This window comes from Sminthopsis crassicaudata, chromosome 3 (assembly GCF_048593235.1).
Source record: "Sminthopsis crassicaudata isolate SCR6 chromosome 3, ASM4859323v1, whole genome shotgun sequence".
Classification (NCBI taxonomy): Eukaryota; Metazoa; Chordata; class Mammalia; order Dasyuromorphia; family Dasyuridae; genus Sminthopsis; species Sminthopsis crassicaudata.
In genome coordinates, this window is record NC_133619.1 from 580,995,684 (window position 1) to 581,020,980 (window position 25,297).

A 25,297-nucleotide genomic window follows, 5' to 3' on the forward strand; every position below is an offset into this window, starting at 1 on the left:
TTTTAATCTTTTCATTTTGTGTGTTTTAGAAAATGCATGCCAACAAAGCAAATCAGGGTGAAGGGAATGGGTAGTGGTTTTTGAAGAGTACATATAATTTCTGTTTAATTTTTTTGTTTGTTTTATGTCACCTATATTTCCCACTATTTCTCTTCCTCTTCTCCAGTGCAGAAAGCTTTCATTTTTAATACAAAATTTTAAAAGAGAAAAACTTTTGAAAGCAAAACTAACATATCAACCAAGCCTAATAGCATATATTTATATATATATATCATTCCACCACCCAAAATATGGAATTCAAAGAAGGGAAGGATTTTATATGGATGGTAAAGTACTCTAGATATTTTTTTATGGAGACCGGTTGTTTCAGTTGTATCAAATAAAAAACATTTCAGTGCATCTATAAACACTCAAAGAAATTTGACCTAACCATCCACATAGGACAAACTAAATGAATAAAAAATATCTGTTGACAAGAGTTATGTCTTTCATTTGAATAGAGAACCTATGGAACTCATCCAGTTTTTGTGTATCTTGGACAAACAGGGCACATGGAGATTCAGTTGGGCTCCTAACTGAACAGGAGGAGGTAAATGAACTGCCTTGCCTTCAAGAAATTTCACTGCTTTGCTGACTCAAAGATTTTCATGGGCACAAAGGCACATCTTTTCTACATTATCCTTGTATAGATATTACTGTATAACAGTGAGAAATAGAATATACAGTCTCCAAAGAATTAAGAGTATCATACAAATGGTAGTACAGGAGGTTATTGTGTTTATATATGATTATGTTTTGCAAAATATAACCAATGAGAAACTTTGAAGAATAGGAACAAAGGATATGTTCTCAAGGAGTTTTATAATAGGAGGAAAAAATGAACTGGCTTTGTGACCAATTTAATGAAAGGATAGCTTGAGTGCCATCATCCAGGGCCATCTCCAGTCTTCCTGATCTATAGCAGGCCTCTGGACTCAGGTGGGTCTGGAGGGGGAAAATGAAGCAGGTGACCTTGTACAGCCCTCCCTCACTTAAATCCAACTCACTTGCATGTCATTGCATCAGCTCCCTGATGTCCTGATCCTCTTTAAGAACGAAGGACAAACAATAACAACAGCTTAAATATTCTAGTAATTCCTTGGCAATGCCAGAATGTGAGGAAGTCCTCCACCATGTTGGGTGGATGTTCTGTGGTCAGTGTATGATAAACAAGGACAAGAGGCCACAGGATGGATAAGTATTATTGGGGTTTGATCTGCATCATATAAAGGATCTCCGAATCCGAGAATCTTTTTTTTTATCTTTCTTAGAATTATTTTCTTTTAATATTTTTCCAAAACAATATGTTTTGTTCCTCAGTGACAGTGGGAAGTAAAGCTTTGGAGTCTAATATCAATAGGCTTTTGCTTGCTACATAGGAAAGTGGAAAGAAGTACTAAAAATAAGACATAAAGACTAAAAAGCCTCTTCATGAAATTTTCCTTTGGGCCTTAATGCCTGGGCTTTACTTTGAAAGAAACACAAATCTCTAAAAGGCAGCCAATTAATCAACACTTTTAATCACTGCAGATGCAAAGAAAAGCAAAAAAAAAAAAAAAAAAATGGTCTCTGCCAATAGAAAATGTACATCTTAATGGAAGAAGCTGGAAACAAAAGACTACATGAAAGAAAAAAATTAAAGAACAGTTAACCTTAGAGGAAAAGTATTAGTTGATAAGGGTTGCTGTGGACCCTTATTTTAGATAATGTTTGATCTGAATCTTGATGAAGTTAGTAGATGGAGGTAAAGAGGGATGGCATGGGAAGAAGGAGTGAAAAAGCAGTCAGGAAATAGGATTTCAAATATAGATAATATCAGCAAGGCCTGATCATTACAGCATCATAGAGTATGAGAAAGGGAGTAAAGTATGATAATACTGGAAAATTAGGAAGGATGAAGGACAGAGTTAAGGACTGTAAAGCAGAGGGAGAGATGGAATAGTAAATAAGCATAATCAGAAAATGGAATTTCAGAGTCCATGAACATGGTAGTGGAACAACACTTTTGAGTGAAAAATCAAGGGTGTGATTGATTGTATACAGTAACAGCAATATTGTACAATGAAGAATTGTAAATGGTTTACTGTTCTCAGCAATTCAATGATCCAGGACAATTAACAGGATTTGTGATGAAAAGTATTTTCTCCAGAGAAAGAACTAATGTCTGAACGCAGACTGAAACGTATTATTTTTCACTTCCTTCCTTTCTTTCAAGTCTTCTTGCACACAATGAATTATATAAAATATTTTACATGATTGAACTTATATAACATATCTCAGAATTCTTACTGGCTCAGGGAGGACAGAGGGAAGGACAGAATTCTAAACTCAAAACTTTTTTTTTTTCCCTCTGAGGCAATTAGAGTTAAGTAACTTGCCCAGGCTCACACAACAAGGACATGTTAAGTGACTGAGGCCAGATTTGAACTCAGGTCCCCTTGATTTCAGGGCTGGTATTGTATCTACTAGACCAACTAAAAATTTTTTTTAAAAAAGGTTAAAATTGATTTTATGTAGAAAATGAAATATTTTTAATTGTTCATATCCTGTATTTATTGAAGAATGGTTTTTATTCTTAAATTTAAATTAGTTTCTTATATGTTAGACATTTGGTCTTTGTCAAAGAAATCTAATCCAAAGATTCTTTCCTCCCATTTACTTGCTTTTTCTTTTTACACATAATTTTAGCTACACTGGTTCTCATTTTGCAAATTAATTTTTTTATTTTGTTTTTTATTTATTTATTTTTGCTGAGGCAATTAGGGTTAAGTGAGTTACCCAGGGTCAACACATCTATAAAATGTTAAGTATCTCAGACCAGGTTTGAACTCAGGTCCTCTTGACTTCAGGGCTGGTACCCTATCCACTGCACCACTTAGCTGCCCCTCTTTGATTTTATTTAATCAAAATCATTTAAACATTTATGATCCTTTCTGTTCCTTGTTTGGTCATTAATTCTTCAAAAAGGGCCATTAAAGAAATGGGAATTTAAAAAAAAATTATGAATTCAAGGAGAATGAATTTTAATTCTTTTTAAAGTAATATTTGATTCTTTTATAGAATGATAATATGATATTATTCTATAAAAATTATGAAAGGCTGATTTTAGAAAAGCCTAGAAAGTTTTATATGAACTAATGCTGAATAAAGCAAGCAGAACCAGGAAAACATTGTACTGTACACAATAACAACAAGATTCTATGACAATCAACTGTGATCTATTTGGTTCTTCTCAGCAATTTAGTGATCCAAGGCAATCCCAATAAACTTTGGATGGAAAGAGAAAGATATATGGAGATTGAATATTGAGCAATATATACTATTTTTACTTTTTTTTAACATTTGTATTTAACCAACCTGATTCATATGGATATATGTAAAAAATGAATGTACATGTATGTTAATTTTTTTTAATTTAAAAATTGTATTTGATTTTTCCAAATATATGTAAAGATATTTTTCAACATTCATTTTTATAGAACTTTGCATTATAAATTTTTCTCCTTCTTTCCCTAACCTCCTCCCCACTCCAACACAGCAAGCAATCTCATATAGGTTAAACATGTGTAATCTTTGTAATCATCTTTCCATTTTTTGTCATGTTGTGCAAGAAAAATCAGACCAAAGGGGGAAAAAAAGCATGAGAAACCAAACAGAAAAGTTAAAAATCTTATCGTTACATCCACATTCCGTCTTCATAGGTTTTTCTCTGAATATGATTGGAATTTTGCATCCCAAGTCTATTGAAATTGCCTTGAATTGCTGCATTGTTGAGAAGAGCCAATCCAAACAGAGCTGATCATCACATAATCTTATTTTTATTATGTATTAGATTCTTCTGGTTCTGTTTCACTTTACTCAGCATCATGTTCTTTCAAGCTTTTCTTATCAGTCTGCTCATTATTTCTTAAAAAACAATAATATTCCATTTCCTTCATAAACCATAATTTATTCAGTCATTCCCCAACTTATGGGCATTCACTCAATTTTCATGGACTTTTATTCTATAAGGTCGAACACCAAAAAAAGAGAATTATTCATGAGATTATTGATCATTATGATGTAGATCTTGATTTTATTTTTAAATAAAATCAATCTAGCTTTCAAAACTTTTATGTATATGCTTATTTCTGACCTTCCTTCTATTCTTCTGTTCTCTATTAAAGAAAAAAGATTCTTTATTAGCTTTTTTTTTTCCTTTTCACATTCACTATCTTATTTTTATTCCTCATTTACCTACTTTTCATGCTTCGCTTTTGGGGAAACAAGACAAGTCCTTACAACAGAGATACAGGGTCAAGCAAAACAAATTCCAGCATTTGTCATACACAAGCACGTGCGTGCACACACACACATGTATGTTCTGAGGCTATGGTTCCAAAGAAGCTGTGAATTTGATTACATTCCCATGTGTAAAAATTTTAAAATCAAGAAATAAATGGCTCTTGGAGAAATGAATTTGTCATTTTTCACTTGGTTGTCTTTCTCTTTTAGGATGTCTGGGTGTGAACTCACTTTTGATCGTCTTCGGAATCTTCTACCTTTTTTCTGTAGCATCGAGAACCTAAAAACTTTGGACCTGAGTCATAATCTTTTTGGTGAAAATGGAGTTAATTTATTGTGTGAAGCCTTGGAAAAGCAAGATTGTAATTTACAAACATTAATGTAAGTTCCCTAATATTTTTTGTAAAATGTTTCCTGGACTTTAGGCTAAAAAAGGAAGTAGAAAGAGCAAATGACAAAAACAATTTATTTAATTTTTAATGAACAAATTTCACCTTACCTCTCTCTATCACTCCCCCACCCTACCCATTTGGAAAAAAAAGGAAGAAGAAAAATTAAACTTTTAAAAACAAACATACATGTCAAGCAGAACAATTCCCATATTAGACAAGTTCCCACTCAAAAAAAAAAATATATATATATACATATACATATGTGTATATGTATATATATATCTCAATTAGAGTTCTGAACCCATCATCTTCATTGTTAGAGATGGCTAGTAGGCTTCATCAAGAGTCTTCTGGAATTGAAGTGGGTCATTATGCTAACCTTTCAAAGTTATTTTCTGTTATAATTGACTTTGTTCTGGTTGTCATATAAACCGTTTCACTGGTTCTGCTCACTTCCCTCCTAATCAGTTCATACAAGTCCTCCTGGGTTTTTCTACATCCATCCTTTGCCCCATTTCTGATGTAACATTTAGTGATATTCCAGCACATGAATGTTTCCAAACTCGTGGGGCCGTTCTTTATTTGATGAGCCTCTATGTTTTCCAGGTTTTTCCTGGAACCACAAGCAGAGCCAGGAGCAGGGACCAGGAGAGGGAAGCTCAGTCAGTGAGTCTGACACGCTGTTACCAGAGGGATTCTGAGACAACTTAGTTCCCACTGGACGTTCTAGTTAGCAGAGCCGAACTCTTGTCACTCACAGCTGCCTTTAGTCCATCCCTTCCTGAAACCTGTTTCCCCAGCCCCCTGTTCCCTCTCTCTTCCCATAAAGGAGGGTGTCTGGGCCTCGTGGGAGGAGGCTGACCAGCCCTGGAAGGGAGGCAGAGAGGGAGCTGCCGAAGACAAGTCCCACAGCAGGGCTTCCTTGGGGAGACAAAGCCTTCTCCTGATCCTGTCTGGGGGGGGGGGGGAGGGCCAACACCCCCAACAGGGGGGCTCATGCTGATGCAGTTGGGGATATTTAACAGACACATTCACATGTAACACAGCCTGGACAATGTGAACCTGTCATTTTCTGAGTCACTATTTGGCCTTCAGGAATTCATTTCTGTGTGAGCTAGACATCACTGGTCAAGTCCACTCTGTATCAACGAGGCTCCTCTGCTACTTATAAGCTCCTTGGAAAGGCAGGTTAATAAAGAGAGGAAAATTAAATGCATTTTTACAATCATTTATTTATTTCTCCCACTGCCTCCCCAGAAGTAGAACCATGAAAATAAACCCAAAAAGTGAAACCTTCCCATTGCATGGCCTGCAAATCCTGGAATTCAGCTAATCTGTCCCTGGCCAGGAGACCACTAGGTGGTGCCATGGACAGAACACTAGGTTTGGAGTCAGGAAGAGACCTGAGTTGGATACTAATCAGCTGTGGGACCCAAGTCACTGAACCTCTTTGTGTCTCAGTTTCCCTAACTGTAAAGTGGGGAGAGTAGTAGCACCTACTTCACAGAGTTGTTTTGAGAATTAAACGAGATTATTTTTATATATAATATGTCTAACACAGTGCCTGGCACATAGTAGGTGCTTAAAAATGGCTTCTTTCCTTCCATCCTTATTTCCCCTCCTGATTATCCTCTTAGGAATGTCCTTCAGTTCTTAATGTCCTTCCTGAGATGAGCCCTTCTCTGCTGAGAGTATACAGTGAGGAACCAGTCCTGGTGTGACCAGGGCATGGAGTAGGAGAGCTAACCCATCCCTCCTTTTGTATCCCGTGCTTCTCCCATGAACCCAAATTTCACATTGGCCATTTTGTCCTGATTTCTCACACCACTGATTCATGGTGACTTGTACAACCAGAAGTTTTCCATAAGAACTCTTGTGTAGCCAGGATTCCTACCTTTCTCGTACTGATGGGCTGGACTTTTCTTTAAAACCTGGCATAGGACCAAGCATCTGTCATGATAGTGAAGGAAGATTGTATCCGGTCTGTGCCGGACCTGCTCCTGATGAAGTCCATGCAGAGAAGCTCTTCTCCTGATTGTCACTAGGCCAGACATGAGGAGGGCAGCGGAAGGACTAAGCTTAAAGCTATGTCAGACATAGCAGATGTGTTGTTAAAACCATCCTACAGTAGGTTTTATGTACACTCATACTCACCCTCACACACTTTTAGTCATAGAAAGTATAAAAGGGAACAAATTGTAGGAGACAGAAGGGACTTCACAGAGGACACAGGCATCAGGGCTACTAAAAAAAACTCAGATAAAGATACAACAAAATATTTGTGTTTTCACAGCATCTGGGAATTGGACTTTAGTCAAATCCTAAGAAAGACAGTGACCAGCCTACATTCAAGAAAATCTTTTCACATCACTTGGAAAGACTATCTTACAGCTACAATAGAAGTCTTCAACTGGGATGCTGAAGACACAGTAGTTCTGGCTCACTTCAATTCATGGAGATTTTTACACTAGTTACTTTAGCTTTACCAGCATTAATTCTTATCCTTAATATGAAATGGCCATTAAGGAAATCCTCCTACCCAGACCATGGGCTGCCTGGAATTGGAAACCTCCTGCATTTCAGAGTCCTCCCTACTGTGACTAATATCTAAAAAGTTTCTTCTCTTGATCTTTCCCTGGTTGGACAAAGAAGAAACACAAAGGACCACTCTTGCCACTGAAGAGTGGAGAAAATCTAACATCCCCAGTCACATGTTGCCTAAGATCAGAGGCCTCCACTGCAGAGACCTCTGGAGTACCATTCCAAAGGACCTTCCTGCCTTTGCTCTGATTTGTGCAATATTCTGATCAATAGATGCCTCTCTTGTCTTATGGCAGCAGATTCTTGCCTCCCACTCCCATTATTCCCATCTTTCAGATTCATTTTTTGTTGAGATGGAACCCTCTTTTCAGGAGAGACTTCATTTTCAGCTCCTCCCAGGATTCATCCTGGCCCTGCCCGCATTTAGTTTCTGTCTACCTCTGTTCTCTGCTTTATGCATCAGCCTCTGGAATCTTTACCAAATTCTTTGTCTCAGATATCTTCCTTTTATGGTCTCCATGTTCCAGCCCTCACAGGAAATGGACTTTCTACCTAAAGATATTTCATTCCCCAACTTCCTCTCCAGTGTTGGATGGTCCTTCTTTCCCACTCTGTAGCTCCCAGAGTTGCTGCTTTTCTAATCTTCCTTCAGAAGCCTCTCATCTTGGGGGTCACCTCCCCCATCTAATCCATTGCCTTGTGGGTGGTCACCTGTAAGTCCCTGGGAAGACCAAAGCAAGACGAGGCCAAAACTTCAGGGGATTTGGCAAGGCCAATTTCACATATCTAAGCTCTTTCAGGTTATTTACTGAAAATATAACAGTCAACATGACCGAAGTGTGTTTTGTGACCAGATGCTTTTAAAAGTGAAAACAAATTGTAGCAGCCCTTTTTCTAATGGCAAGAAACTGGAAACAGAGTGGATGCCCGTCAGTTGGAGAATACATTGTTATATGAATGTTATGGAATATTACGTTCTGTGAGAAACAATCAGCAGGATGATTTCAGAGAGGCCTCGAGAGACTTATATGAACTGATGCTGAGTGAAATGAGCAGGACCAGGAGATCATTGTACAAGGTAACAGCAAAACTATATGATGATCAACTCTGATAGACATAGCTCTTTCCAACAATGAGATGATTGAGGCCAGTTCCAAAAATCTTGTGATGAAGAGAGCCATCTGCTCCCAGAGAGCAGCCTGGGGGACCTGAGGGTGGATCACAGCATAGCATTTTCACTCTTTATGTTGTTTGTTTGCATTTTGTTTTCTTTCCCATTTTTTTCCTTTTTGATCTAATTTTTCCTGTGCAGCAAGGTAATTGTATAAATATATATGTCTATATAGGATTTAACATGTATTATAACATGTATAACATATATTGGATTACTTGCCATCTAGGGGAAGGGGTTGTGGGAAAGAGGGGAAAATTTGGAGCACAAGGTTTTGCAAGGGTCAGTGTTGAAAAATCATCCATGTATATGCTGTGAAAATAAAAGGCTTTAATTAAAAAAAAGTAGAAAAAACTTCAATAAAAAAATGAAAAGAAATTATATGATAAGCCTTGACAAATAGAACAAAGAAATGTCACCGCCTTGCTTATACTTTCTGTGGTTTTCTGGCATTAGTATAATGTATAACAGAGAAAAATATCCTTATGGAGGGTATAAAAGGGAAGCTGTAAATCAGTTCCAAGATGTGAGCTTGAACTCTTCTGGCCCCACATTCATTTTACCCGTTGCTTCATCCAGCACTCAGTGCAATTGCTGGCACTACCCAGGTGCTGTTTTCTGCTAACCCAGCATCTAAGCCATTTTTCCTCCTCCTTCTAGGGAGTCCATTATCTGGTTCCCAGTGTTCTCCACCATATCCCCTCTAATCCCCTGACTGTCTACCTCATCACCATCAGCTCTCCTCCTCAGCTAGCCCCAGAGATGTCCAAAACTCAGACTTCACCATTGTCCCAAACTCTTCCCTCTACAACTCTGAATTTCACTTTTGAGCACCATTTTCTATTCCTCTCTTATTACTCTTAACCCTGCTCTTTGCCCTCACAACCAGCTCTAGTGAGGAAGGGACAAGACTGTTGTGATTTGGTATCCAAGAATCAGGGTCCAAATTCCTGCCTTACTCCTCATCCCAGTGGCCATAGATGAGTCGGTCCTTCTGTCTGAGCTTCAGCTGCTCACCTGTAAAATCAGAGCCTCAGACAGGGCCTGAGGTACCTCAGCTCCTGGGACATCTTTCCAATTCCTGTCTGTCCCTCCTGCCCTGGTCTCACTTCGAACCCAGCCTTAGACACATGGCAGTTGTGTCACCTGAGGAAGATACCTAACCTCAATCTCTATAGTTTCCTCATATATGAAATGGGAATAATAGCACCTATCTCCTGGGATTGTTATGGGATAAAAAGTGAAATATTTGGGATTTTCCAAGCTTAACATGCTACATTAATGTGTAAAATATAACGCATAGGATTGCAAAAGAAACCAATTGTATTGAAATAATTAACAAAATATTTTTTAAAAGTTCAGAAACCTTACAGTAAAAATTTCTGTTTCCAGCATTATAGAATTCTGGGATTTGGTACAGATAAGGAAATTTGAAGGAGGAAAGGTGAAGGAGGCTCAGAAACTCAGGGACAAGGGTTGGACTAGAAAATAGGTTCTCCAATTTCTGTATCTTTTCCTATATTCAGTTGTGTTCTAGTCTGCAGCACGTTGTAAGGTAAAAAGAGATAAAGAAAGATTAATATAGATAGACCTAGAGAAGTGCTAGGTTGGACATGGGTGGGGTGGGGAATGTAGAAAATGATAGAAATTATGTGAGGTTAATTAGGGAAGCCTACCAGGTGGTGGATATTGATTGGAGTGGGAAAGAAAAGAAGGAATGGGTAAGAGAGAAGGAAGAAGATATTTCTAATGTGTGCCTTAGAAGGCTTCAATGTGAGAGTGAGGGGAAGTTTTCAAATCTGATTAAAAGCATAACTCATAGAAAATAGAGACAGGACCAAGACTAGGTGAAGAGGCTAAATAAAGTTCAAAAAGAAAAATTCATATTTTTCCTAAGTACTTCTCTTGGCCCCACTCCCATGAACCCACTGCAAAATGCTTAAAGTGCATGTAGTGGAGAAAAAGATGTATATAACAGAAACTTATTATATTTGTATATAAAAAATTAGTTTTCTTAAATTAAAAACTTTTCTCTTGTTCTAACTCCCCACCAACTAAATAACAAAAACAAAACCCCTGTAATAAATGTGCATAGTCAACAAAACAATTTCCAAAGATATATATTTTAATCTACACCCTAATTCCTACTACCTCTTTGACAGAAAGTAGGTAGTATATTTCATCATGAATTTTCTGGAGAAATGATTGGTTATTGTGTTTGTTAGAATTCTCAAATCTTGTGAAATTATTGGAGAATCCCCTGACTTCATTAAAGAATCAACTCAAACATGATCTTCTGTAGAAAACCTGATCTTATTCATCCCAGATGCTAATGCCCTCTTTGTAAGGTGTCTTTCTTTTAATCTTTAGACATTTTTATATACCTAATTATAGACATGCTACATGCTAAACGAGATTGTGAATGCCATGAGGATAGGTATTATTTTTGCTTTTTCATTCAAACTCAAATTTGGCATGTGGCCTGACCTATAATAAGCACTGTACTCCTGGTCCTCCTTGTTTCACTCAGCATCAGCTCATGTAAATTTTTTCAGGCCTTTCTAAAATTAGTTTGTTCATATTTTATGCAGCAATAACATTCCATTACTTTCACATACCATAGCTTATTCAGCCATTCCCCAATTGATGAGTATTTATTCCCTTTTCCATCTTTTACCAATTCATAAAGAGCCACTGAAAACATTTTTGCACATGTGGGTCATTGCCCCTCATTTATGATTTCCTTGGAATACAGACCCAGTAATGGCACTGCTAGATCAAAGGGAATACACACTTTTATGGTCGTATGGGCATAGTTTCAAATTGCTCTCCTGAATGGTTGGATCATTTCACAACTCCACCAACAATGCATTAGTGTCCCATGTTTCCCACATAAACTCCATTTATCATTTTTTTCCCGTCATCTTAGTCAATCTGAGAGATTTGAAGTAGTACCTCAAAGCTGTTTTAATTTGCATTTCTCTAATCAATAATGATTTAGAGTATATTTTGGTATCAATATAGATGGCTTTAATTTCGATATCTGAAAATTGTTCATATCCTTTGACTATTATCAATTGGCAAATAACTTGTATTCTTATAAATTTGACATCGTTCTTCATATATTTTAGAAAAGAGGCCTTTGTCAGAAACATTGGCTGTAAATTTTCCCCAGCTACGTACTTCCCTTTTAATTTTGTTTTTCTTGCTTTTGTTGTGCAGAAACTTTTTAATTTAATATAATCAAAGTTGTCTGTTTGGCATTTCATAATACTCTCTAGTTCTTTGGTCATAAATTTCTCCTTTCTCTAAAGAACTGATAAGCAAATTAGCCCTTGCTCTTCTAATTTGCTTATGGTATCACCCATTATGCCCAAATCATGTAGCCATTTTGACTTTACTTTGTGGTATGGGAAGTGAGATGTGCATCTATGTCAAGTTCCTGGAATATTATTTTCTAGTTTTCCTAGAATTTTGGGGAAACAGTGAGTTGTTATCCCAGAAGCTAGAGTTTTGGGGTTTATCAAATCCTAGATTACTGTGATCATTGATTATTGTGCCACGTGTATCTAACCTATTCCACTGATCTGTCACTCTTATTTCTTATCCATATCACAGGTCAGGCTACATGCCAAATTTGAGTTTGAAAGAAAAAGCAAAAATAATATCTATCCTCATGGTATTCACAGTCTCATGTAGCATATAGCATGTCTATAATTAGGTATATAAAATTAGGGTCTGTTCAGCTATTTCTCAAATGATGGACCTTTCTGCAGTTCCCAGTTCTATGGCACCACAAAGAACTGCTATCAGTATTTTAAAGATTAGAAGAAAGATATCATATAGAGAGGGCATTAGCATCTGGGATGAACAGAAAAAGTTTTCTACAGAAGGTCATGTTTGAGTTGAATCTTCAGTGAAGTCAGAGGATTTTCCAATAATTTTGGAAGATTTAAGAATTCTAACAAACACAATAACTAACCATTTCTCCAGAGAATTCATGATAAAACATACTACCTACTTTCTGGAGGTAGTATAATTAGGGAGTATATTAACATATATCTTTGGAAATTGTTTTATTGACTATGTATAATTATTACAAAGGTTTGGTATTTGTTATTTAGTTGTTGGGGGATTAGAGCAAGAGAAAACAGATTTTAATTTAAGAAAACTAATTTTTTACATACAAATATAATACTTTCTGTTATATGAGTTGCTTTACCTCCACCCCATGCAATTTAAGGATTTTGCAGTGGGTTCATGGGAGTGGGGCCAAGAGAAGTTCTTAGGAAAAATATGAATTTATCTTGATGAACTTTATTTAGCCTCTTCACCTCTGCTTGATTGTATTCTGAATGTAAGGAGGAAAAGGGAAGGATTTCCAAAACAGTACAATAGAAAAAGAGAACTTTATGTGAGTTTGCAAATCTATTACATAGAAGCTTCCTATTCCTTTTAAATATATTATAAAGTTATCTTGAAATTTTCTTTTTAAAAATTTTTTTTCATCTCTCCCTATCCCCATCCTAGAAATGGCTAACATTAGACACAAATATGTTTATGGGATCCATGGGTGTATATGTATGTATGTATGTATATACATCTTTTTTTTTTTTTTTTTTTTTGCTAAGGCAATTGGGGTTAAGTGACTTGCCCAGGGTCACACAGCCAGAAAATGTTAAGTGTCTGAGGCCAGATTTGAACTCAGGACCTCCTGACTTCAGGGCTGGTGCTCTATCTACTGTGCCATCTGGCTGCCCCTATGTATATACATCTATTTAAATATATACTATTCTCATAATTCTATCAGTTCTTGATCTGGTTGAAGATGACTTATTCCTTCATATGTCCTTTGTAGTTAATTTGGGAACTTGTAATAGTCAAAATGACTTTGTTATTCAGAGATGTTCTTAAAGTGGTTGTTTTTGTTACTGTATACAGTGTCCTTTTGGTTCTCCACATTTCATGAATCCTTATTTCATGGAAGTCTTTCTATGTTTTGCTAAAATCATTGAGTATATCATTTCTTATAACATAGGAGTAGTCCATCACAATCACATGTGACAATCTGTTCAGCTATTTCTCAAATGATGGACCTTTCTGCAGTTCCCAGTTCTATGGCACCACAAAGAACTGCTATCAGTATTTTAGTACTATGGCTTCTTTTCCCTTTTCTCTAATCATCTTTTATCCTAATTAATAGAGTTAGTAGTGTTATTGAAGGTTCAATGGATTTCCCTGGTTTTATAGCTCTTTAGGCATAATTCCAGATCATTCTTCAAAGTGGTTGGATTACTTCGCAGTTTTACCAACAGTGAATTCATGTCCCAAGTTTTCTACCTGCCCTCCAACATTCATTGCTTTCCCCTTTATTCATTTCACCCAATATTATAAATTGAAAAAAATTAAAATGAGGTTTAGGAGTCTGAGATATTACAGTGTCTTATAAGGATGTAATTATGAAAATTGTCTCCAGAAAGTTATTGTTTGTCCTTCATTATGAAAGAGGAACATGACTTCAGGGAGGTGATGCCATGACATGCAAGTAAATTGGATTTAAATAAGAGAGAGCTGTGTAAAATCAGCTGCCTCCCTTTCCCCTCCAGATCCATTTGGGTCCAGTGGCAAGATATAGATCAAGATGACTGGAGATGGTTTTGAATGAAATGAAGGAAGGAAGGAAGGAAGGAAGGAAGGAAGGAAGGAAGGAAGGAAGGAAGGAAGGAAGGAAGGAAGGAAGGAAGGAAGGAAGGAAGGAAGGAAGGAAGGGAGGGAGGGAGGGACATGACCTGCAAGTGAATTGTATTTAAGTAAGGGTGGGCTGGACAAGGTCACCTGCCTCATTTTCACCTCCAGAGTCATTAAGGTCCAGTGGCCAGATAGAGATTAGAATAATTGGGGATCGGTTTAAGTCAGCACATACACAATTTACAGCAGTAACTAACTTTTGTATTTACTAATACTACCAAATACTAACTTTGTATTTGGTAAACCTGAAGACTTAAGTTTTGAGAATGAGAAATCACTCTTTGCTTCACTGTAGATTAATCATTCTTCATGGAAACTGTGAAAGCGGTGATAATTCTGGCTTAGTCTTCTTCAAACACTTTATACAAAAATAGCCTATCAGAGTTATACAACTGGCCAATCACAAAGACTTCTAATGCCCCAAACTTCTTAGCACACCAGTGATCTTTTTTGAGTGAACTCCAGCTGAATTTGGAGATATCTGTAGCTATCAGGAACCATAAATTTGTCTTGACCAGTAAAGGGCAGCTGCACACTCAAAACCTTGCTTGGGACTTTCTAAATATTTTGCACTTGGTTATTGTGTTATTGTCCCCATTCTAAAGGTGAGGGAACTATAGCAGAAAGAAGTGAAATGACTTGCCTGGTATCACACAGCTCATAAGTGGTTGAAGGCAGATTTGAACTTTATTTGAAAAAACCACCAACTGATTTAAGTTTTACTACTTTTACATCTACCTTCCCTGACACCCAAGAAAAGGAGATCATGGAGTGTGAAAATTAGAATGAATATTTAATAATTGTGTATATCACAATGACTTCTCCAGGAGTTGAGCTCTCACAGACTGATCATAATCAGGTCATTGATAATTTGAAAAGAACTTTCCAATGCCAATGATACTATTTTTGGAGGCTGGTTTTGGTCACCAGGAATTCACAGATCCCACAATATCTATCCAATAACTTTGAACGAGGAGAAGGAATTCCATTTTTGCTTAGTTAAGAAACTTTCTTCTAGATTCATAATTATCTGACTAACCAATTATGAAAGCAATAGACAGAATCAATGGATAAGATGTGAAGTTTATTAAATACAATAGATTTAACACCATCTAGAATCATCTCAAGTTCTGTACAAAGGGACCTTTATCCATACTGCCTTTTTACTGGAGGAAAAGGCTTGCTATACGATTAATCATTCTTCATGGCAATCATGAAAGTGGTGATAATTCTGGCACAATCTTCTCCAAACACTTTATCCTTGGATTAAGCCTTGATAATGAACTCTCTTACTCCAATATTTTTAGCTTCAAAATTTCAAAATATATAAGCAAGGCATTTCTTCATTTAGAAGCCAGGGATAATTCTGATGACCCTTTTATTCTCCTCACACAATTTGTAGAAATTGCTTCTCTCTGAGAGTTTATGTCCTAAAAAAGAGAAAGATATCAGTCCAAAGAAAGGATTTCAATATCCTTAGTGAAAGGAAGATTTTACTTGAATCCTAGAGCATTCATTCTGTGGATAAACACGAAAATTTTCAGAAGAAAAATTTTCAATAAACAACTGTGCTATGATAGCTGAGAACCAGAGCTCTCTTTCCTGGGCAATTACTTTTTGTCTAACAGGCCACCATAGTTGTTTCAAGAGCAGCCATTTACAGGATAAGAAACCATTCAAGGTAGAGGTGAAAATGGTCAAGTTCTCTCCTGTTCTAAATCTCTCAAAATCAATTGGGTCCTCAATATCACCACTTTTACCTCCCCAATTTCATTTGCTCCATCAGTTCATCATGCAGAGAAAAAAGAAAGGCTGGAAGGAAATTATATCTCCACATCTCTGTTGACTGGAGCAATTACCAGGCAGAAATGAAAGGAGTTACAAAATGAGCTTTCTGCTACACAAAATGTGTGAGGAAGAAAATGGTATATACTTCTAATCCAGGAAGTTCTTTCCCCTTGGACAACTATATGCTCCAGTGCCTAATCCTTCCTCTATCTCTTACATATTTTAGAAAGGGCACAGTCACTCCTTAATAAAATCCTCTTCTGTCCAGACCCCTAGGTATTTTTTCCCTCTAAGTCCTATTTCTTGTTGTTTTCTACCCTTCAACAATGAGTAAAAGAGCTGAACCTCTGTGTGCCTCAGTTTCCCTAACTATAAAGTGGGGAGAGCAAGAGCACCTATTTCACAGAGTTGTTTTGGGATTAAATGAGATTATTTTTATATATAAAATGCCTAACAGTGCCTGGCACATAGTAGGTGCTTAAAAATGTCTTCTTTCCTTCCATCCTTATTTCCTCTCCTGCTCTGTATCCTGATTATCCTCCTAGGAATGTCCTTCAGTTCTTAATGTCCTTCCTGAGATGACCAGTCCTGGTGTGACCAGGGCAGGGAGTAGGAGAGCTAACCCATCCTCCTTTTGTATCCCGGGCTTCTCCCATGAACCCAAATTTCACACTGGCCATTTTGTCCTGATTTCTCACACCACTGATTCATGGTGACTTGTACAATCAAAAGTTTTCCATAAGAACTCTTGTGTAGCCAGGATTCCTACCTTTCTCGTACTGATGGGCTGGTCTTTTCTTTAAAACCTGGCATAGGACCAAGCATCTGAAATGATTGTGAAGGGGGATAGTATCCGGCCTGTGCCAGATCTGCTCCTGATGAAGTCCATGCAGAGAAGGTCTTCTCCTGATTGTCATAGGGAGGGAATCGGAAGGACTAAGCTTAAAGCTATGTCAGACATAGCAGATGTGTTGCTAAAAACCATCCTACAGTAGGTTTTATGTACACTCATACTCACCCTCACACACTTTTAGTCATAGAAAGTATAAAAGGGAACAAAGTGTGGGAAACAGAAGGGACTTCACAGAGGACACAGGCATCAGGGCTATTAAAAAAAAAAAAACTCATATAAAGATAAAACAAAATATTTGTGTTTTCACAGTGTCTGGGAAGAGGACTTAAGTCAAACCATAGAAAAGATACTGACCAGCCTAAATTCAAGAAAATCTTTTCATATCACTTGGAAGGATTATCATAGAGCTACAATAGAGTTCTTCAACTGGGACGCTGAAGACACTGGATCGCTTCAATCGTGGAGGATTTCACAAGAATTACTTTAGCTTTACCAGCATTAGTTCTTATTTTTAATAGGAGATGGTCCCTAAGGAAATCCTTCTACCCAGAGCATAGGCTGCCTGGAATTAGAAACCTCCTGCATTTCAGAGTCCTCCCTACTGTAATATCTAAAAAGTCTGTTCTACTGACCTTTCCCTGACTGGAGAAAGAAGAAACACAAAGGACCACTCTTGCCACTGAAGAGTGGAGAAAATCTAACATCCCCAGTCACAAGTTGCCTGACATCGGAGACCTTTACTGAAGAGACCTCTGGAGTACCATTCCAAAGGACCTTCCTGCCTTTGCTCTGATATGTGCAATATTCTGATCAATAGGTGCCTCTCTTGTCTTATGGCAGCAGATCCCTGCCTCCCACTCCCATTATTCCTGTCTTTCAGATTCATTTTGCTGAGGTGGAACCCTTTTCCCAGGAAAGACTTCATTTTTCAGCCCCTCCCAGGATGCATCCTGGTCCTGCCCCCATTCAGTTTCTGTCCACCTCTGCCCTCTACGCATCAGCCTCTGGCCAAATTCTTTGTCTCAGATATCTTCCTTTCATGGTCTTCATGTTCCAGCACTCACAGGAAATGGACTTTCTCCAAAAATATATTTCATTCCCCAACTTTCCCTCCAGTGCTGGATTGTTCTTCATTCCAACTCTGTAGCTGCCAGAGTTACTGTTTTCCTGACTGAATAAGAAATTTAAAATTTCATATTAGGATTATAAGCTCACTCAAATCTAACAGGCCTGAGCTTCCAAATTATGGGAACTTGACCGTTCCATGAACTCTGTATATTTTTGACACTAGATACTAGGAACTAGCCATTCCTAGAGATATTTATGCTCCAGAGAAGAGTGGCTCCCTCCCTGGGCATAGACAATTAATAAAGAACTGTCAAGATGCAGACGATATGGAATGAGTCAACTAGTGAAGCCCTCCCGTACCCCGCACCTACACAGATGTATGTGCCAAACCCTTATATAATTTTTTGGCAAAATCCTTCTTTGTCTAAAGACCTATAAAAAGTCAGTGCCCCATATTATGACCGAGTCTCATCCGTGGGGAGGATGCTTTGCCCAGAAAAATATTTACACAATTCAAGTTGATTGAGGCTGAAACGGGACTCCCAGCCATTTGAGTTTTTGAGGTTCCCTTGAATTGGTGATGTATTCTCTTCCTCTATCTGCTATAATTGTCATATTGTTAATTGTTCTTATTTCTATTTGGTTTTTTTATGCAAATCTAAACTATCTATACTTTGTCTTATTTGATTAAAACTTTTTACTTTTACTTTTTAACTGAGCTTGAGAGCATCATTTGTAGCAGCCTAGTGGCTAGTGGCAAGAAACTGGAAACAGAGTGGATGCCAGTCAATTGGAGAATGGCTGAATACATTATGGTATATGAATGTTATGGAATATTATTGTTCTGTAAGAAACAATCAGCAGGATGATTTCAGAAAGGCCTGGAGAGACTTATATGAACTGATGCTGAGTGAAATGAGCAGGACCAGGAGATCGTTGTACAAGGTAACAACAAAACTATATGACGATCAATTCTGGTGGACATGGCTCTTTCCAACAATGAGATGATTGAGGCCAGTTCCAAAAATCTTGTGATGAAGAGAGCCATCTGCTCCCAGAGAGCAGCCTGGGGGACCTGAGGGTGGATCACAGCATAGCATTTTCACTCTTTATGTTGTTTGTTTGCATTTTGTTTTCTTTCTTATTTTTTCCTTTTTAATCTAATTTTTCTTGTGCAGCAAGGTAATTGTATAAATATATGTGCCTATATAGGATTTAACATGTATTATAGCATGTATAACATATATTGGATTACTTGCCGTCTAGGGGAAGGGGTTGGGGGAAGCAGAGGAAAATTTGGAGCACAAGGTTTTGCAAGGGTCAATGTTGAAAAATTATCCATGTATATGTAGTGAAAATAAAAAGCTTTAATGAAAATGTAGAAAAAACTTCAATAAAAAAATGAAGAGAAATAACAGGATAAGCCTTGACTAATAAAGCAAAGAAATGTCACAGTCTTGGTTATGCTTTCTGTGGTTTTCTGGCATTGGTGTAATGTATAATGGAGGGTATAAAAGGGCAGCTGTAAATCAGTTCCAAGATGTAAACTAGAACTCTCCGGGCCCCACATTCATTTTACCCGTTGCTTCATCTAGCACTCAGTGCAATTGCTGACACTGCCTGGATTCTTTTTTTCTGCTAACCCAGCCTCTATCTCATTCTCCCTCCTTCTTCTTGGGAGTCCATTATCTGGCTCCCAGTCTTCTCCCCCATATCCCCTCTAATCCCCTGACTGTCTAGTTCATCACCACCCTTAGTGCCTTGATCTCCAGGTCTCCTCCTCAGCCAGCCCCAGAAGTGTCATCCATTTCACTTAAGTTATCAAATTTATTGGCATAGAGTTGGGCAAAGTAACTCCTTATTATTGCTCTAATTTCCTCTTCATTGGTGGAAAGATCCCCTATTTCATTTTTAAGACTAACAATTTGATTTTCCTCTTTCCTTTTTCTGATCAGATTTACCAGAGGTTTATCTATTTTATTGGCTTTTTCATAAAACCAACTCTTAGTTTTATTTGATTCAATAGTTGTTGTTTTTTTTACTTTCAATATTATTGATTTCTCCTTTTAATATTAGAATTTCAAGTTTAATATTTGGTTGGGGGTTTTTAGTTTGGTCTTTTTCTAGCTTTTTAAGTTGCAGCCCAATTCATTGATCTTCTCTTTCTCTAAAGATATAAAATTTCTCCTTATTACCACTTTAGCTGCATCCCACAAATTTTGATATGATATCTCATCATTGTCATTATCTTGGGTGAAATTATTAATAGTTTGTATAATTTGCTGCTTTACCCAATCATTCTTTAAGATGAGATTATTTAGTTTCCAATTACTTTTTGGTCTATTTACCCGTAACTTCTTGTTGAATTTGGTTTTTATTGCATTGTGATCGGAGAAGAACGCATTTACTATTTCTGCCTTCCTGCATTTAATTTGGAGATCTTTATGTCCTAATATAATTTTTGTATAGGTTCCATGAACTGCTGAGAAGAAAGTATACTCCTTTCTATCACCATTCAGTTTTCTCCAAAGATCTATCATACTTAATTTTTCTAATGTTCTATTTACCTCCTTAATTTCTTTCTTATTTGTTTTGTGGTTTGATTTATCTAGTTCTGAGAGTGCAAGGTTGAGATCTCCCACTATTATAGTTTTGCTGTCTATTTCTTCTTGCAACTCTCTTAACTTCTCCTTTAGGAAGTTGGATGCTATACCACTTGGTGCACATAAGTTTAGTATTGATATGGCTTCATTGTCTATGCTACCCTTTAGCAGGATATAATTTCCTTCCTTATCTCTTTTCATTAGTTCAATTTCTGCTTTTGCTTGATCTGAGATAAGGATGGCCACCCCTGCTTTTTTGACTTCACTTGAAGCATAATAGACTCTGCTCCAGTCTTTTACTTTTACTCTGTAAGTATCTCCCCACTTTAAATGTGTTTCCTGTAAACAACATATTGTAGGGTTCTGACTTTTGATCCAGTCTGCTATCCGCCTCTGCTTAATAGGAGAGTTCATTCCATTCACATTTACAGTTAAAATGACTAATTCTGTATTTCCTGCCATCATCTCCAGATTATTCTTTCCCCCCCCCCTTATGCCCCCTGAACCCTTTCCCCAGTATTAAACTTATGGGCCCCACTTGTGTTACACAGCCCTCCCTTTTTAGTATCCCTCCCCCCCTTCTTTTAAATCCCTTCCCCTTTCTTGTACCCTTCCTTTATTACTCTTTTCCTTTTCTCTTTTCCTCTCCCACCTTTTAGTGAGGTGAGAGAGAATTCTCTGAAAAACAAATATGTCAATTATTAACTCTTTGAGTCTACTCTGATGAGAGCAAAATTCACACAATGTTCCTCCCCCTCTCTAAATTCCCTCAGATGTGGTAAATTTTCTTTGCCTCCTCATGGGATGTTTTTTTCCCTCTTTTTATCTCCCCTTTACCCATTTTCTGATACTATCACCTTTCTCTTTCTACTTCTCCTTTTTTTATGTTTTATCAGTAAAATCCAATTATACATGTGAATTTTCTGTATATCCACAACAGAAATACAGTTCTCAAGAGTTCCTTTTACCTTTTTCTGCTTCTCTTGAGTCTTGTGGTTTGAGATCAAATTTTTTGTTTAGAGCTGTGTTTTTTTTTTTTTTTTTTTTTAACTTAGAAACAAATGGAATTCCTCTGTTTTATTAAATGTTCATCTTCTTCCATGGAAGAAAATGATAAACTTAGCTGGGTAGTTTATTCTTGGCTGCATTCCAAGTTCTTTTGCCTTTTGGGAATATCAGATTCCAGGCCCTTTGATCCTTTAATGTGGATGCAGCCAGGTCTTAAGTGACCCTCATTGTGGCACCTCGATATTTGAATTGTTTTTTACTGACTGCTTGCAATATTTTTTTTCTTAGTTTGATAGTTCTGCAGCTTAACCACAATATTCCATGGAGTTTTTTTTTTTTGTTGTTGTTTGTTTGTTTTGTTTTGTTTTAGGGTCTTTTTCAGAAGGTGTTCGATGAATTCTTTCAATGCCTATTTCCCCTTCTGTTTCTATTATCTCTGGGCAGTTCTCTTTGATGATTTCCTGTAAAATAGAATCTAGGATCTTTTATTATCATAATTTTTGGGAAGTCCAATGATCCTCAGGTTATCTCTCCTAGATCTATTTTCTAGGTCTATAGATTTTCCCAATAAATATTTGACGTTATTCTCTAGCTTTTCATTTTTTAAAATTTTGTTTGACTGAATCTTGGTGTCTCAATGAATCATTCATTTCTATTTGTTCATTCCTGATTTTCAATGAGTTATTTTCTTCATTTACATTTTTTAGTTCTTTTTGTATATGTCCAATTGAGTTTTTAAATGAATTATTTTGCTCTGTGGAATTTTTTTCCATTTCAGTAATTTTTTTTTTTTAGTGAGTTATTTTCTTTTTTCCAATTCACAAATCCTACTTTCTTGAGAGTTCTTTATATTTTCCAATTTAGAAATCCTACTTTCCTGTGATTTTTTTTTTAACCTTTTCCAATTCACAAATTTTGTTTCCCTGCATTTCCTGTGAATTCTTTCTCTTTTCCAATTCAAATTTCAGGACGTTGTTACTCTCTAGCATAGCTTCTCTTTCCTTTGCCCATTTATTTTCTAACTCTCTTTTCATGTCTTTAATAGTCTCTTCTAGGAGAGAGTTATGTGATGGGGGCCAGGTAACATTCCCCTTCAGGGCATTATCTGGAGACTGTCTGCTGTTAGCCTCTCAGGGTTAGAGATCCACTCTTTTTCTATACAGAAGCTGTCAATTGTTCTATTCAATCTCTTACTCATTTTTTCATAAATTGTGGGGCCTGCTTTCTGATTAAGGGGTTCCCAGCTTCCTCTACAGAACAGAGATATGAAAGGCAACTGTCTTGTGCATGGGCTAGAAAGGTACAACTCTGGGAGAGAGTTCCTTCCTCCTCCTCCAGAAGTGGTTCAGAGCCGGCTGCGGGTGTGCCCAGTGAAGGACCCCCACTTTGTAGCCTAGAGACTGCCCTAAGGGTAGAGGCTGAACAGTGAAAGCGTCACAACCCCAGGCCAAAGCCCCCTGTGGGGCCTTGGATGTTAGCAGTTGACCAGCAAATAGCCCCAGCAAACAGACCGGAAGTATCTCCACCCTGAGAAGCACTGTCACTGTTTCGGGGATTGTGCAGCTGTGGGAGTTCCACTGCCTCCCGTAGAACCCTCCACTGTGGGATTAGAGGCTGCCCCAGGCTGTATCCCCCCCCACTGCCTTGCAGGTTCTTAATTGCCCCAAGGAAAAGCCCCGGACAGCAGAAGGCTGCCATGATTTGTGCTCTCTCTTCCAGTTTGGGGTAGCTATAGGCAGTTTCTGGTGGGTTTTTGTTTTTTTTTTAAGTGGCTTGACTTCTCTGCTGGTCTGCTCTTTTGCAAGCAGAGTAGAGATATCAGCCTATGCCAGAATTCTCTGTCTCAGTAGCTCTTCTAATCCCATAGACCTCTCCAGCCCCATTGGCACAGTAAGCTAGCCTTTAGTCTCCTTCCGTCTGTGCTGGTCCTTTTCCCCCTCCCTTCATTACAGACCTTTTCTGAGGAAGTTCCAGATTCTCTTAGCTGGTAAATTCTTGTGTTTCTAATCTTTGTGATTTTTACCAGTCCAGCGTTATTTTTGAGGCTGAATTAATTTGTATTGAGGGTAAGGGAGAGCTAGAAGTTCGAGTGTATCTTCTCTGCCATCTTGGCTCCGCCCCTATCCATGACCTATTTGCATTTGGCTCTTTTAGAATGATAGAGAATTCAATCTTTTTTCCCACATCTTTCCTTTTGGTTTTCCTTGTTAAGCTATGATAAAGCTAATAACCACTAAATGACTCAGACTGTTTAATATTGTATACCTTGTAGTGTATAGCACCATTGTCACCTATTCCTTTACCTACTCTCACTAAAAATTCAAAGGAAAAAATAAGATGCTTATGTTTGAAGAGTATATTCAGAACTGAATTTCCAACAGGCCCTTTTCCAAAACGTTTATCTCATATGACCTTACCTCATAATTTCTTTGCATGTGTGACCTTCAAAAAGCATAAATGAGAAGTTGGAGTGAACATACAATGTACGTACAGTAGAGTAGTTGGAAAACATCAGCTACACACGTTCCCATAATGATATTCCCCTGCAGAATAATAACTTTTCTGGTTCTGAAATCACTTCTAGTGATTAGTTTCTCCAGATATAAATTACAACTCAAAAATAAAAAACAAACAAACAAAAAAATAACAACTCTGGGGTTGACTGCCTCCTAGTGGGATAGGACACAACATACCATCCACACTCACATGTAGGACTAGGTGAGGAGACTCAGAATCCTAGATAGGTGAAAAGGAAATCTAAGAACCTGAGCTTCATCAGCAATGGTAAATTCTGGTTTTTAAAGCTAAAATTAAAATCTTGTCTATCATTAAGCTTAATGTACCTTAATCTACAATTCTCTAGTTCCCCGATTCCCCACAAAGGCAGAATTAGGAGAATGGGGGAAAGTTTCAGACAGGGAGATTAAGGTTTGACTTGGGGGACAATCTCCTAGTTCCCAACAAAGAAGGTCTTTAAACACAGGGTTACTTGTCAGAGAGGAAATTCTTCTGGAATTACAACTGGGACTGGATAACATTGATGTGGTTTAGCCTGTCTGTCAGAATGTCTCACTGGTGCGGGCTGTAAGAGGTGGGTGAATCAGGTGGACCCCAACGGACGCAAAGGGGATCCCAGCTCTGGGAAGGAGGAGGCAGTCCTCACAACTCATCAGAACGGGGATCAAGCCAGGGGAGGAGTAGCGGTGCTTCCAGCATGGACTCAGTCTCCAAACAGACACCTTCAAAAAATAAACATCAACATGGGAGTTATTTTAGTGTCATAGGATCTTAGATTTAGAACTGGAAGGAACATCAAAATTCCAACTATATAATGGTTTAGCTGTAGTAAAATAGTGCCAAGTTAAACAGACAAGAGTTAAATTAACATCTACAAACAACACCGAGGGATTCCTGACCCTTCTCTCTGCAAAGTCTGACCCCATTTCTCAGGAAGTAGAAAGGAGCTCCATGAGAGCTAGAGCCATTTTATACTTTTCTGTTTCCGGTTCATGAACCACCACCTCCAAAGCACTGGTCACAGCCACCGACCTTCTGATGCTCATTACCAGTTTACACACGTGTTGGTTTATTAGCAATTCTGGTTACATTAAATGCTGAGGATTCCTTCCTTCAAAGGTCAAAGGCTAATCTCCTCCCTCCTTCTAGAAATATTATTCACAGCAATTAGAGAAATAGAATTACAAGAATATCCATCATCAAAGAGAAAACAGGTCGATGTGTATTTCATGGAAGGAACTAACTGATGGTCCTGTCACAGATGCAGAGCTGAAAGGGAAAGGAC

At 37.6% G+C, this 25,297-nt stretch overlaps 1 protein-coding gene across 6 annotated transcripts in view; it reads left to right on the forward strand.

The window, feature by feature from the left end:
* Positions 1-19,341, forward strand: part of LOC141563621 (NACHT, LRR and PYD domains-containing protein 12-like) — a 55,415-nt gene extending 36,074 nt beyond the window's left edge. For 2 of the 6 annotated variants that reach the window (XM_074304978.1, XM_074304980.1), the window contains 2 exons: positions 4,534-4,704; positions 7,009-9,603. In XM_074304978.1, coding sequence (XP_074161079.1) covers positions 4,534-4,704; positions 7,009-7,186 — 349 coding nt within the window. In that variant the 3' untranslated portion in view covers positions 7,187-9,603. Of the gene's footprint in view, positions 1-4,533; positions 4,705-7,008; positions 9,604-17,125 lie in introns of those variants that run through there. The other 4 variants (XM_074304981.1, XM_074304982.1, XR_012488467.1 and 1 more) reach the window with 3 other exon arrangements.
* Positions 19,342-25,297: the final 5,956 nt, after the last annotated feature.